The sequence below is a fragment of the Schistocerca nitens genome, chromosome 4 (assembly GCF_023898315.1).
Source record: "Schistocerca nitens isolate TAMUIC-IGC-003100 chromosome 4, iqSchNite1.1, whole genome shotgun sequence".
Lineage (NCBI taxonomy): Eukaryota > Metazoa > Arthropoda > Insecta > Orthoptera > Acrididae > Schistocerca > Schistocerca nitens.
Genome location: NC_064617.1, coordinates 700,278,678 through 700,290,638, shown reverse-complemented (window position 1 = coordinate 700,290,638; position 11,961 = coordinate 700,278,678). Strand labels below are relative to the sequence as shown.

At 42.7% G+C, this 11,961-nt stretch overlaps 1 protein-coding gene across 1 annotated transcript in view; it reads left to right on the top strand.

The window, feature by feature from the left end:
* The window catches only part of LOC126251510 (fatty acyl-CoA reductase wat-like), a 225,445-nt gene that overhangs the window by 177,456 nt on the left and 36,028 nt on the right, over positions 1 to 11,961 (top strand). Inside the window, exons 6-7 of the mRNA XM_049951985.1 lie at positions 1,381 to 1,490; positions 11,268 to 11,472. Of these exons, the coding sequence (XP_049807942.1) occupies positions 1,381 to 1,490; positions 11,268 to 11,472 (315 nt within the window). The remainder of the gene's footprint in view (positions 1 to 1,380; positions 1,491 to 11,267; positions 11,473 to 11,961) is intronic.

Genomic DNA, 11,961 nt, shown 5'->3' with positions numbered 1-11,961 from the left:
TTTAGAAGGCTCCGAATTGTAGCTTTTAACATGGCGGTGTGTAACGTAATTATGTCGATGCGTGAGTGGCTCCAACTGATTTTCATCTATTTCTAAAACTTAAATAACACCATAGAGGACTTCACTTTGATGGTGATGAAGCGGTGCAGGCAGAGATGAGGTTGTGTGGCAATGTCAACAAAGTCAAACATTCTGCAGTGTCGGTATCCACCAACGGGTCTCTCGTTGGAGGAGTGATGATGCTTGGTTTGTGGAGCGCTCAACAACGCGGTTATCAGCACCCGTACAAATTTCCAATCTTTTCATAGTCAAGTCTCGCCATACTCCAGAATAATGATGAAACGATGAGAACGCAAAGAACCAGCCCCGGGCGGAGAAAATCCCCAACTCGGCCGGAACTCGAACGCGGGACTCCATGATCCATAGGCAGTAACGCTATTAAGACGATGAACTGCGGTCGTCTATCGTTGGGAAAAATTTGTTCGTTGTCGGGGTGACTGTGCTGAGAAATAAATATATATACACGAAGAATAAAGATGTACAATACTAACAAAGTTTATTTAATCAAAAAGTTTCAAGAGTTTTCACATGAAAAATTCAATGTCACTACTTTTCGGTACACCCTCATACATGCCAGCGGAAGTTGTAACGTCAGTACAGTACAATTAATATTGGTTATGCCTTTACAGTGAGTGGTAAATATTGACATGAAAAGTATACTAGTTGTCGATAATTGTGCTATATTCGGTCCTTGTGTACGTGTCTTCACAGTTCCAGTATATATTTTACATGTGTTTTCTGCATTTGGGCCTTAGTACTGGAGATCCTGTCTGAGTTGTTGTTCAATACACCCAAACGTTGAGAACATCTTACAATTTTTGTACATAATTATTATACTTACCCATATGTTATCATGGAATGTATATCACCAGATACTTCTCTCCTGTCTCAAAATGTGTTGACTAAGAACTTACTGTCACAAGCTGGTAACGGTTTTTCTGTCAAGAACCATCATTTTTCAGCAACAACCTGTAATAAAATGTAATCATTTTCTTTCTTCCAGTTCAGATTTACATTAATGATTTTGGAAAATCATCTACGAACAGCACATATTCTGGTTGGAAAGTCAGAACAACGATCGATAATCCTATACGGATTCGATCTGGGTTTGCATCACCTAACTGTCTTGCATACTATGTGTGTCAACATTGAAAAATTTTTTCAGTGGGGGGGTACAATATTAACTGTAGTTTGCAATGTAGGCATTGATGAAAGATGGAGAGTCTGTAGTACTTTAAGGAAGAGTGTATAGTGGCTAAATAAGAACAATATCAAGTATCGTAAGTGCTGTAACCGACTGGCGATATGCGGCTGTTGCAGAATCCTGGACAAGTGGCCGAATACTTACACCTACACAAAGGCCATCGCTGAGGAAACGGTCCGCGAGGAGGCCAAAGGGATGCCCGTCGCCGTCGTGAGGCCATCCATGGGTAAGTGCTAAGTGTACAGATGCCTCCATCTAGCCTACTCTTACCTTGTCTATGATTATCTAGTAACATGGGAAGCCTTGATAGTGACACTACCAGCTATCTATGGTCTGGTGTCAGTTTTATTTGTTGAATAACTCAAGTTATTTCATTGGACGAAGTGGCGCCATGGCTTAGACCCTGTACCCGTAGCTCAGAGAAGTGGCGTTCAGATCCCGTCTAGCAATCCTGATTCAGGTTTTCCTAAAACACTTACGGCCTATTACTGTAGTATCACAGCGTAACCTCTGTTCCTGTCCTCGTCGTCTTCAGAAGTTCAGTCCCAATCTTCCATCATTTCCAGGAAATTTCCAAACACTGTATTGACGACATGTCATTTTCATCTGAGGTACTCTTAACGATTTTGACGTTTTACCATCACCAGCAGAAAATTTACCGCCATCCTTACAATGTGTCCATACAGTGGTAGCCCTTGTCACCTAATGCATAGTACTCGGACACTGTGATGAAAAACTCCAAATTTTTAGAGCTGTTATGCACGCTGCGAACTGGGAATGGATGTTTCTAATTTTTTAATAAAGTGTCTTCCAGTTTACTTATAATTTCTTAATCACTTTAGAAAATTAAACCTTCTACGAAGATATAAACAGTTTTGAAATATCACATTTTCAAACGTTCTAATGTATGTGAATTTCTAGGGGACCAAACTGCTTGGGTCATCGGTCCCTAGGCTTACATATTACTTAAACCAACTTATGCTAAGAACAACACTCACACCCATGCCCGAGGGAGGACTCGAACCTCCGGCGGGATGGGCCGCGCAATCCGTGACATGACACCTCAAACCGCGCGGCCATTCCGCGTGGCTATCGCATTTTGTCACACTGAACAAGGTGGTGTAGTGGAAAGCCATGGATTTCAATCCACGACCGTCCACACATATTGCCGTTTTCCGTGGATTCCCCAACTTCCTACAGAGAACTGGCAGGATGATTTCCTTGAAAGGGACACGGCCTATTTTCTTCCTGATCCATCCATAATTCGAGGTAGTGCTCCGATTCTAATGACTTCGTCGTAGGGAATGTTGAAGTCCAGCTTTCCTTTTTCATTTTCTCACACCACTTAAGGTGTCTCAGCTGCTCTAAATTTCAGCAGTTTAAATGATCTTCGTAGGATGCGTTCGAGAATATGAGAAATCCATAAAAACTGATTTATTATTTCCAGACGTTCGTAGAGCTGATCTGCTGCGTGATGAAAGCTTTTCTCATCTGCAACTGTAACTCACCACTGGGATAGTTTCTTGGTACTACGTCGGAAGAAATGTGATAGTCTGGAGTTGAATATAAGTGCGAAAATCATCTTCCTTGTAACAAGATCTCTCTCGAAAACTGTAGGTGAGACAATGCGACTCGCATGGGGAACGTTATGACAACGCTCAAGTTCCTGGACAGTTGTTTTTTCACTTTAGAGGAGTGTATCTGCGCGTTATCAAAGTCCTCTGTGTTTTAGTGTGTCAACAAGAGCATCTCAATAGTTACTAATGAATGTCAGCTCGTCTGTTTACTTTGCGGGAAAGTAATTCGCAGTAATCATCTTTTTTGTCCTAACAAACTCACAATATCATCTTGTGCTGGTAGTCATAAACTTTTGAATAGGATGTCAGTTTTTTCTTATTTTGATGTTAGTGAAAATTGCTACATGTACATCTTCAGCATCAGGAACGGTACATTATGTAATTAGTTGATGACTTTCATTATATTATTTTAAAATGAATCCTTGATGCAATTTTAACACAATTTGATTTCAGCAAGGTATTTAAACTAATACTAGTGTTGTGATAATATAATTTTGAAAAGTAAACAGCAGAAAGTCACTGTGTACTCATGTGGTTCGACAGCTACCTGAGAAACATGTACTCATTAGTCGTCTGTGGAACGCACAAGTGTGCTCTTAGGAGTTCTCCAGGGTTCAGTCTGTGGTAATTTGTTTTCCTCTCTGTATATCGCTGATACACCATCCGTTTTATATTATTTTAATGATTGTATAAGTGCCTGTGACATTCAGCTTTACGTGTGTACCAGTCCTAAGAACGTCGGTTCTGTATTCTCTGTATAGTGACTTTCGTTCAGTATCGAGATACGTATAAGACCAATATTTCACATCGATACTTAAGAAGGTACAGATAATCTTTATATCCCATCGAAAGTTGGTCAGAGAAGATTTTTGTGAAGCAGTTTCTTCAATTTCCTTGATGGTACTCCATTACCCCACCAAATATCAGTAAAGGTTTTCGACATTATCATATATCACCGCAACAGACTAATATAAAATGCCGAATGTATGTTTCAAAACACTTTTAAAGCTAGTTCAGCCATCAACAACCCTGGATTTCTATGTTTGTACTGTATCTCTTCATGGCACAGATAGCGAAAACTCCAGACCGCACAAATTAGTTATGAATGCTTGATTAAGATAACGAGGTCTGTTCAAAAAGTTCCGGTACTTTGTCCACAAAATTTTTTAAGCTTACTTTTTACTTATTCTGCATGGTCTTCTTTGAAATAGTCTCCTCTACAATTGATGCACCGCTCGCAACACAGTTTCCACTTCCGGAAGCAGTATTGGTATGCCTCTTATTGAATCACCCAAGTGCTGTCTGCGAATTTTCTTTTATCTGTCTATCGTTGCAAATCTTCGTCCTTTCAACATGGTTTTCAACTTTGGAAATCAAGAAAAGTCCGCAGGGGCCAGGTCTGGAGAGTACGGAGGATGAGGCAACATACTGATTTCGTTTTTTGTGCAATAGTCACGCACCAACAGGGATGAATGTGCATGTGCGTTATCGTGATGCGATAGCCATGAGTTACCTCGCCGTATTTCAGACCGTTTCCTTCTCACATTTCCTCGCTGGCGTCGCAACACGTCCCGGTAGTACCATCGATTAACAGTTTGTTCCTGTGACACGAATTCATGATGAACCGATCCTTCAAAGTCGAAGAAAACTATCAGCATGGCTTTGACATTTGACCTGACGTGACGAGCTGTTTTTGGTCTTGGAGAACCTTTCCCGATCCGCTGTGAAGATTCAACCTTGGTCTCAACAACATAACCGTAGACCCAAGTCTCATCACCAGTTAAGATTCTCTTAAGGAACATCTCGTTCTCATTTGCGGGATCCAAAAGCTCTTCACAGATTGCGAGGCGAAGGTCTTGCTTGGTCTTGACTCACGGGCTGTGGGAAGAATGTGGCGGCAACACGACGCATTCCAAGATGTTGTGTCACGATTTCATGACATGATCCAACTGAAATGTTACAATCTTCTGCAATCTTTCGGGCAGTCTTCGATTGGCATGCACAATTTTGTTAACATTCATGACATGAGCGCCATCGATAGACGTCGAAGGGCGTCTTGAACGAGGGTCATTTTTAACTTCCGTCCGGCCATTTTTAAACCATGCGAGTACGGTTTAAGCACTCATCACCGCAGGCTTCCTGCATAATTTGGTATGCCTCTGCAAAGGTTTTGTTGTGTTTCACGCAAAATTTAATGCAGACGCGTTGCTCCTCTAACCATGCCATCTCGGAATTCGTATACTGTGCGACACAACGTTCTGCTCAGTGCAGCACTGAACAATAACTAACAGACACACATCAATGAAACTTCCTGTAGTTACATACTAAACACAGGCGTGTGCAAAGATGTCAACTACATTTAGCTCTAGCCCGCCATTGGCGCGAAATTGCGAATGTTCCGAAATTTTTTGAACAGACCTCGTGCGTGAGTAATAGTTATTTGGGCACATCGTTTCTCATGCACAGTTAGGATACATGTGACCAGACAAGAGACGTTCTTTCCCCGAACTTTGTATTGATCACCTCCTAAATCAGTCGACTTCTCAATTCATCCCCTCGGATGTCAAATACCTGTCATTATTCCATTACTGCAACGCAATATCTAGCAGATCCAGAGACCTAGATGTACCTACGCATTATTCAAAATGCTTCTCAACCTCTAACAGATCAACGATTAATATACATTTGATTCAAAATTATGCTGCACTATAAAGGAAACTCAAGCTTTTAGTATTATCATTAACATAGTTTCCTTTAAGCATATTCCAGTTGTCATGCTGATCAATTTTCAATCAGCATCACAGTGCCGTTGTCAATGGTCATCCATAGTTTCTCATCTTTGTGTCGCCATCTTCCATCTTCGTTGCATTTTCTTTCATAATTTATCCTAATACTTTTGTAGTATGTATTTTTCAAAATGGTTCAAATGGCTCTGAGCACTATGGGACTCAACTGCTGAGGTCATTAGTCCCCTAGAACTTAGAACTAGTTAAACCTAACTAACCTAAGGACATCACAAACATCCATGCCCGAGGCAGGATTCGAACCTGCGACCGTAGCGGTCTTGCGGTTCCAGACTGCAGCGCCTTTAACCGCACGGCCACTTCGGCCGGCAGTATGTATTTTTCTCTGTTCCTGAACCAATGAATTCCTGCTTCTGATTTGCATTTTTCAGTACTGTTGCCATATGTTTCTTACTGCATAGTTATCATTCCTCCCCCTCGGCATCAGCATTACACCTTTGAGGTACATACTTAACAATATCAATACGACTGATATTTAATTCTACAAGATTACGTGGAGGTTGAAAGGAATATGAATTCCAATAATTCTATTGGACGCGGTTCTATTCCAGTTCGCTAAATTATGGGTGAAACTGATGGTGCACATCCAACGTCATAATTTGCAGCTACGTCTGTGACTGCTGCGTCTTACGAAAGGCATTTTTGGCAGGCAGGAGCCATCGTTGTTGTTGTTGTGGTGGTCTTCAGTCCTGAGACTGGTTTGATGCAGCTCTCCATGCTACTCTGTCCTGTGCAAGCTTCTTCATCTCCCAGTACGTACTGCAGCCTATACATCCTTCTGAATCTGCTTAGTGTATTCATCTCTTGGTCTCCCTCTACGATTTTTACCCTCGACGCTGCCCTCCTATACTAAATTGGTGATCCCTTGATGCCTCAGAACATGTCCTACCAACCGATCCCTTCTTCTAGTCAAGTTGTGCCACAAACTCCTCTTCTCCCCAATTCTATTCAATACCTCCTCATTAGTTATGTGATCTTCCCATATAATCTTCAGCATTCTTCTGTAGCACCACATTTCGAAAGCTTCTATTCTCTTCTTGTCCAAACTATTTATCGTCCATGTTTCACTTCCATACATGGCCACACTCCATACAAATACTTTCAGGAACAACTTCCTGACATTTAAATCTATACTCGATGTTAACAAATTTCTCTTCTTCAGAAACGCTTTCCTTGCCATTGCCAGTCTACATTATATTTCCTCTCTACTTCGACCATCATCAGTTATTTTGCTCCCCAAATAGCAAAACTCCTTTACTACTTTAAGTGTCTCATTTCCTAACCCAATTCCCTCAGCATCACCCGACTTAATTCGATTACATTCCATTAGCCTCCTTTTGCTTTTGTTGATGTACATCTTATATCCTTCCTTCAAGACACTGTCCATTCCGTTCAACTGCTCTTCCAAGTCCTTTGCTGTCTCTGACAGAATTACAATGTCATCGGCGAACCTCAAAGATTTTAATACCTACTCCGAATTTTTCTTTTGTTTCCTTTACTGCTTGCTGAATATACAGATTGAACAACATCGGGGAGAGGCTGCAACCCTGTCTCACTTCCTTCCCAACCACTGCTTCCCTTTCATGCCCCTCGACTCTTATAACTGCCATCTGGTTTCTGTACAAACTGAAAATATCCTCTCGCTCCCTATATTTTACCCCTGCCACCTTCAGAATTTGAAAGAGAGTATTCCAGTCAACATTGTCATACTACATACATACATCATACTACACAAATGGGAGATGAAGCGGGAAGTGCGACTGTGGACTGACAGTGATTATAGGTGTCGAGAGTAGAGCGTGTGATGACCTTTCTGGATGACTTATAAAGCGCCAGAAGCTTTCGCAAGACAGCTAACGTTTACAGGAGCGCTGCAATGTCTGGACTCTTGACAGCTGTCACAGGAAACAGTAACACAGTCTGTGACAGTTCTAGTGGGAATGTGTTTCATCATACGGAATCCGACCAGCACTGCCGCCTGTAGCAGGTTTTGCGTGTCACAAAAACACGTTTTCATTGCGTTGCTACTGATCTACCCGTCATCCATTAAAAGAGCGGCACAAAAAAGGAAAAAGAAAACGGAGAAAGTGTCGATATCTTGCAAGCGCGTATTGCTGTCAGGCGTAGCAGAGCAGCGGTAAAAACTCAGATTCGCTTTCTGTAACGATTCACCAGTTACAGTCATTTGTGTAATATTGGTAGAAAATCTATTATCAAAATATACTGTCTAAATCAATTCTGATAATTTATTTCTTACGAAGGAAAAAATTATAAAAATGTACTTGGACCAGAAGTAGGCCAACAATAGATACGATTGCTGGTATTTGTAGATAAGTTTCATCCTCTGTCTTGAACTAAAAAAGAATAAGGGGGCATTAGCAAACATCAGAGCAGTTGCGATCAGATCTTAACAATGACAATTTTAGTAGGAGCTGGATTTAAAAGATATCAAATCAGTGGGAGTTTTATAAGGATCTTACGGCAGATTGTGACACTATGTGGAGGGAGGGATTGCTGTCAAAATTTATAGAAATAATCCCGTGACAAAAGCCGGCGTTTTTAGTAGACAACATGCTATATGACAGGCTCTTCGAGGTATTCCTGAATGGACAAGCTAAAGATGGAGGACTCTGAATAATGGTCCCCCTCAGAGATTAGTTCTGCCATTCATTCTGTTTAGCCTGTACATCCGTGACTTGCCAGACACAGACTCCATTAAAAATCCAGTACGTAGATGATCTAGCGTTAGTCTTCCAGGGTAAAGTCTTTAATGCACTGTGCGAATGTGTGCTCAAAAGTGGTCTGAAGAAATTGATTACTTCCATAAATGTAAACTTCATTCTGACCCAAACAAAACTGATATTATTGCGTTCCATCTAAATAATAAAGAAGCTCAAAGGAAACCGCATGTGACTTTCGATGGAACCGAAGTGCAGTATAACTACAGCCAATATATCTAGGAATCATCTGCATCTGTCCTTGACATTCAAACAATTGGTTCAAATGGCTCTGAGCACTATGGGACTGAACATCTGTGGTCATCAGTCCCCTAGAACATAGAACTACTTAAACCTAACTAACCTAAGGACATCACACACACCCATGCCCGAGGCAGGATTCGAAACTGCGACCGTAGCAGTCGCGCGGTTCCGGACTGCGCGCCTAGAACCGCTAGACCACCGCGGCCGGCGACATTCAAACAACAGTGCATCAAGTTCACCAGGAAATTTGGCTCAAGAGTGAATCTACTTAGCAACATTGCTAGAAGAAGTTGGGTTGCGAACGTTAATAATAATCTATGCTCTGCTGCGCTCGTCCCTGTGTTATTCTGCTGTTGAATATTGCGCTCCTCTGCAGAAACACTGCACCTATGCAACGAATATTGATGTGCAGCTTAATGAAGCCACGAAAGTTATCACTGTAACTGTTAGATCTGCTACCATTCAGCTGTTAACTATCCTATATAATATTGCTCCATAAGGCTAAGGCAAAGTTGCTCAAGAAGATCATCTCTCATAAGAACTCTTCTTTGTGCGACTTTCCACAAGATCCACCAACAACTCGCCTGAAATTATAGGGTGTTTCACAAATTATCAATTCTTTCGACGTGATGTTCAGGTGGTGACAAAGCTGGAATGAGCAGCAACCTAGCGAAGTTGACGTGGTTCAAGACGCAACAATGAAGGTTTATTGATTCCGACTAATGAGCCAAACTTGGTCTAGGCTGAACCGCATTAGGACGAGCAAAGGAAGGTGTGGTTACACCTTGAAGTGGGGTTTCCGTTCATCTGCTCACTGCCACTGCGGAGTGGGGGAGCAAACAATAGGACACATCGTTACGGAGTGCTAACTGGGAGCATTTGACAGTGACAGCAAGACTCACCATCCGACCTCATAACTTTTCCTCCGCCAACACAGCTAGATAATTGCTTTAGCCATTAATATACTGTTCATGTGGTCTTTTAATGTCTCGGTTCACCTTCTGGAAGCTCTGGTAAAAATGTATTGTCTATTGGTGCCCAAAACAACATAATACACTGACGGAAAAAAAATTGCAACACCAAAAAATAATTAATGGAGGGTAACAGAATTTCGGGATTACATTTGACTAGATAACATATTTAAGTGATCAACATTACAAGATCACAGGTTAATATATGCGCGAGATATGTCATTGCAGATGTGAAATGCTAGTACATTAATAACCTGTGTAACCGCCAAAATTATGAACGCAAGCATGCAAATGTGCATGCATTATGTTGTACGAGTGTGGGATGTCGGTTCGTGGTATGGGATTCCATGCCTATAATGGGCCGGTCAACACAGGGACGATTAATGCTGTTTGTGGACGACGCTGAAGTTGTCGTCCCATGATGTCCCACACGTGCTCGACTGGAGACAGATGTGGTGATAAAAACAAAATGGTTCAAATGGCTCTGAGCACTATGGGACTTAACTACTGTGGTCATCAGTCCCCTAGAACTTAGAACTACTTAAACCTAACTAGCCTGAGGACATCACACACATCCATGCCCGAGGCAGGATTCGAACCTGCGACCGTAGCAGATGTGGTGATCGACCAGGCAATGGCAACTTGTCGACACTTTGTAGAGCATGTTGGGTTACAACAGTAGTAGGTAGGCGAGCGTTATCCCATTGGAAAACACCACGTGAATGGCAGCATAACAGACAAATTTGCAGTCACGGTGCGTGGGATAAACAGGAGAGCGTTCCCGGTGTCATACGAAATCGCGCACCAGACCATAAATCTAGGTGTAGGTCCAGAGTGTCTAGCATGTAGACAGGTTGGTTGCAGGCCCTCAACTGCCCTTCTTCTAACCAACACACGGTCGTCACTGCAACAAGGTAGAACCAGCTTTCATAAAGAAACACAACACACCCATCCCTGTCCTGAGTGTGCTCTTGTTTGACACCACTGAAGTCTGAAACGGTGGTGGTTTGAGGTCAGTGTAGTGCTTGTTACAGGGCTTCTGGTTCGTACCTCTCGTTAAAGTAACCGATTTGCGATTAGTTTTTTGTCACCGTGGTTCCAACTGCTGCTCAAATTGCTGCTGCAAGTGCAGTACTATGTACCGAATACGATGGTCTTCTTGTGACCATGCATTGTCGTGACCCCGCTGCCAGAAGTCGTGTACAGTGACTACAATACTACCAAGTCTTTCTGCAGTATAGCGGAAGGATCATCCAGCTTCTTGTAGCCATATTACACGACCTGATTCAAACTCAGTGAGGTGCTGTTAATGACGTCTTTGTCACCTTAAAGCCATTGTTGACTAATATCAACACACCAAGTCTAACATCAAAGGTCTAACTCTCGCGATAGTTACAGCCACTCTTACGCGACTGGCGGGAAATTTGAACAGACATAATCTTTGAGATTTAGAAACATGTCTACCAATTACTTCTTGGTGTTGCGACATTTTTCTGTCGGTGTATATTGGTACTTGTCATATCCGAAACGTGAATGATCTAGTTCTGTCGGAAATATTCATACGCCTTTTCATTGTACACGAATTAATGTGTTACGGGCGCAAGTGTGCGCTGTGGTGGAGCGCGAGAGGTTCAGAAGTTTGGGCTGCAGACGGCGTTGTGGGCTTTCAGTGATCTGCACGGCGGCCGAGCCGGTCCGCGGCTGGGTGAACAACCTGAACGGGCCGGCGGGAGTGGTGGCCGGGGTGGGGCTGGGCGTGCTGCGGACGCTCAACAACAACGGCCGCCTCACCGCCGACCTGGTGCCCGCCGACATGGTCATCAACGCCACCATCGTCGCCGCCTGGGACGCGCACCGCAGGCACCAGGAGCGCAGGTGCGTACACCTCACTTTGTCTGCTCGCCCTGTCCGCTCAATATTCCCCTCCTTTTCTAGCTCTGGTATGGTCTTCTGTCACGGAGGACGTGTGTGATGAAGTGACAGCAGAAGAAACATGAGTCGACAGGGAAGAGATAGGAGCTCCAGTATTATAATCATAATTTACAAAAGCTTTCGACGACTCAAAATCAAATAAGGCAGAAGGGATATATAACATTCCATCAGAATTTCTAAAATGATTCGAGCCACTGGCAACAAAAGACTACGCAAATTACTGTGTAGAATTAAACTTCCTGGCAGATTAAAACTGTGTGCCGGACCGAGACTCGAACTCGGGACCTTTGCCTTTCGCGGGAAAGTGCTTTACCAACTTTTTTTGTGCATTTTGTTCTTTATTGATCGTTGTGTTAGGTCGTTGCGGACGTCGACGTCGCAAGACATTCTGTTCAAGTTCGGTGGTTGATCCTTCCACTCAGTTTTTTATTA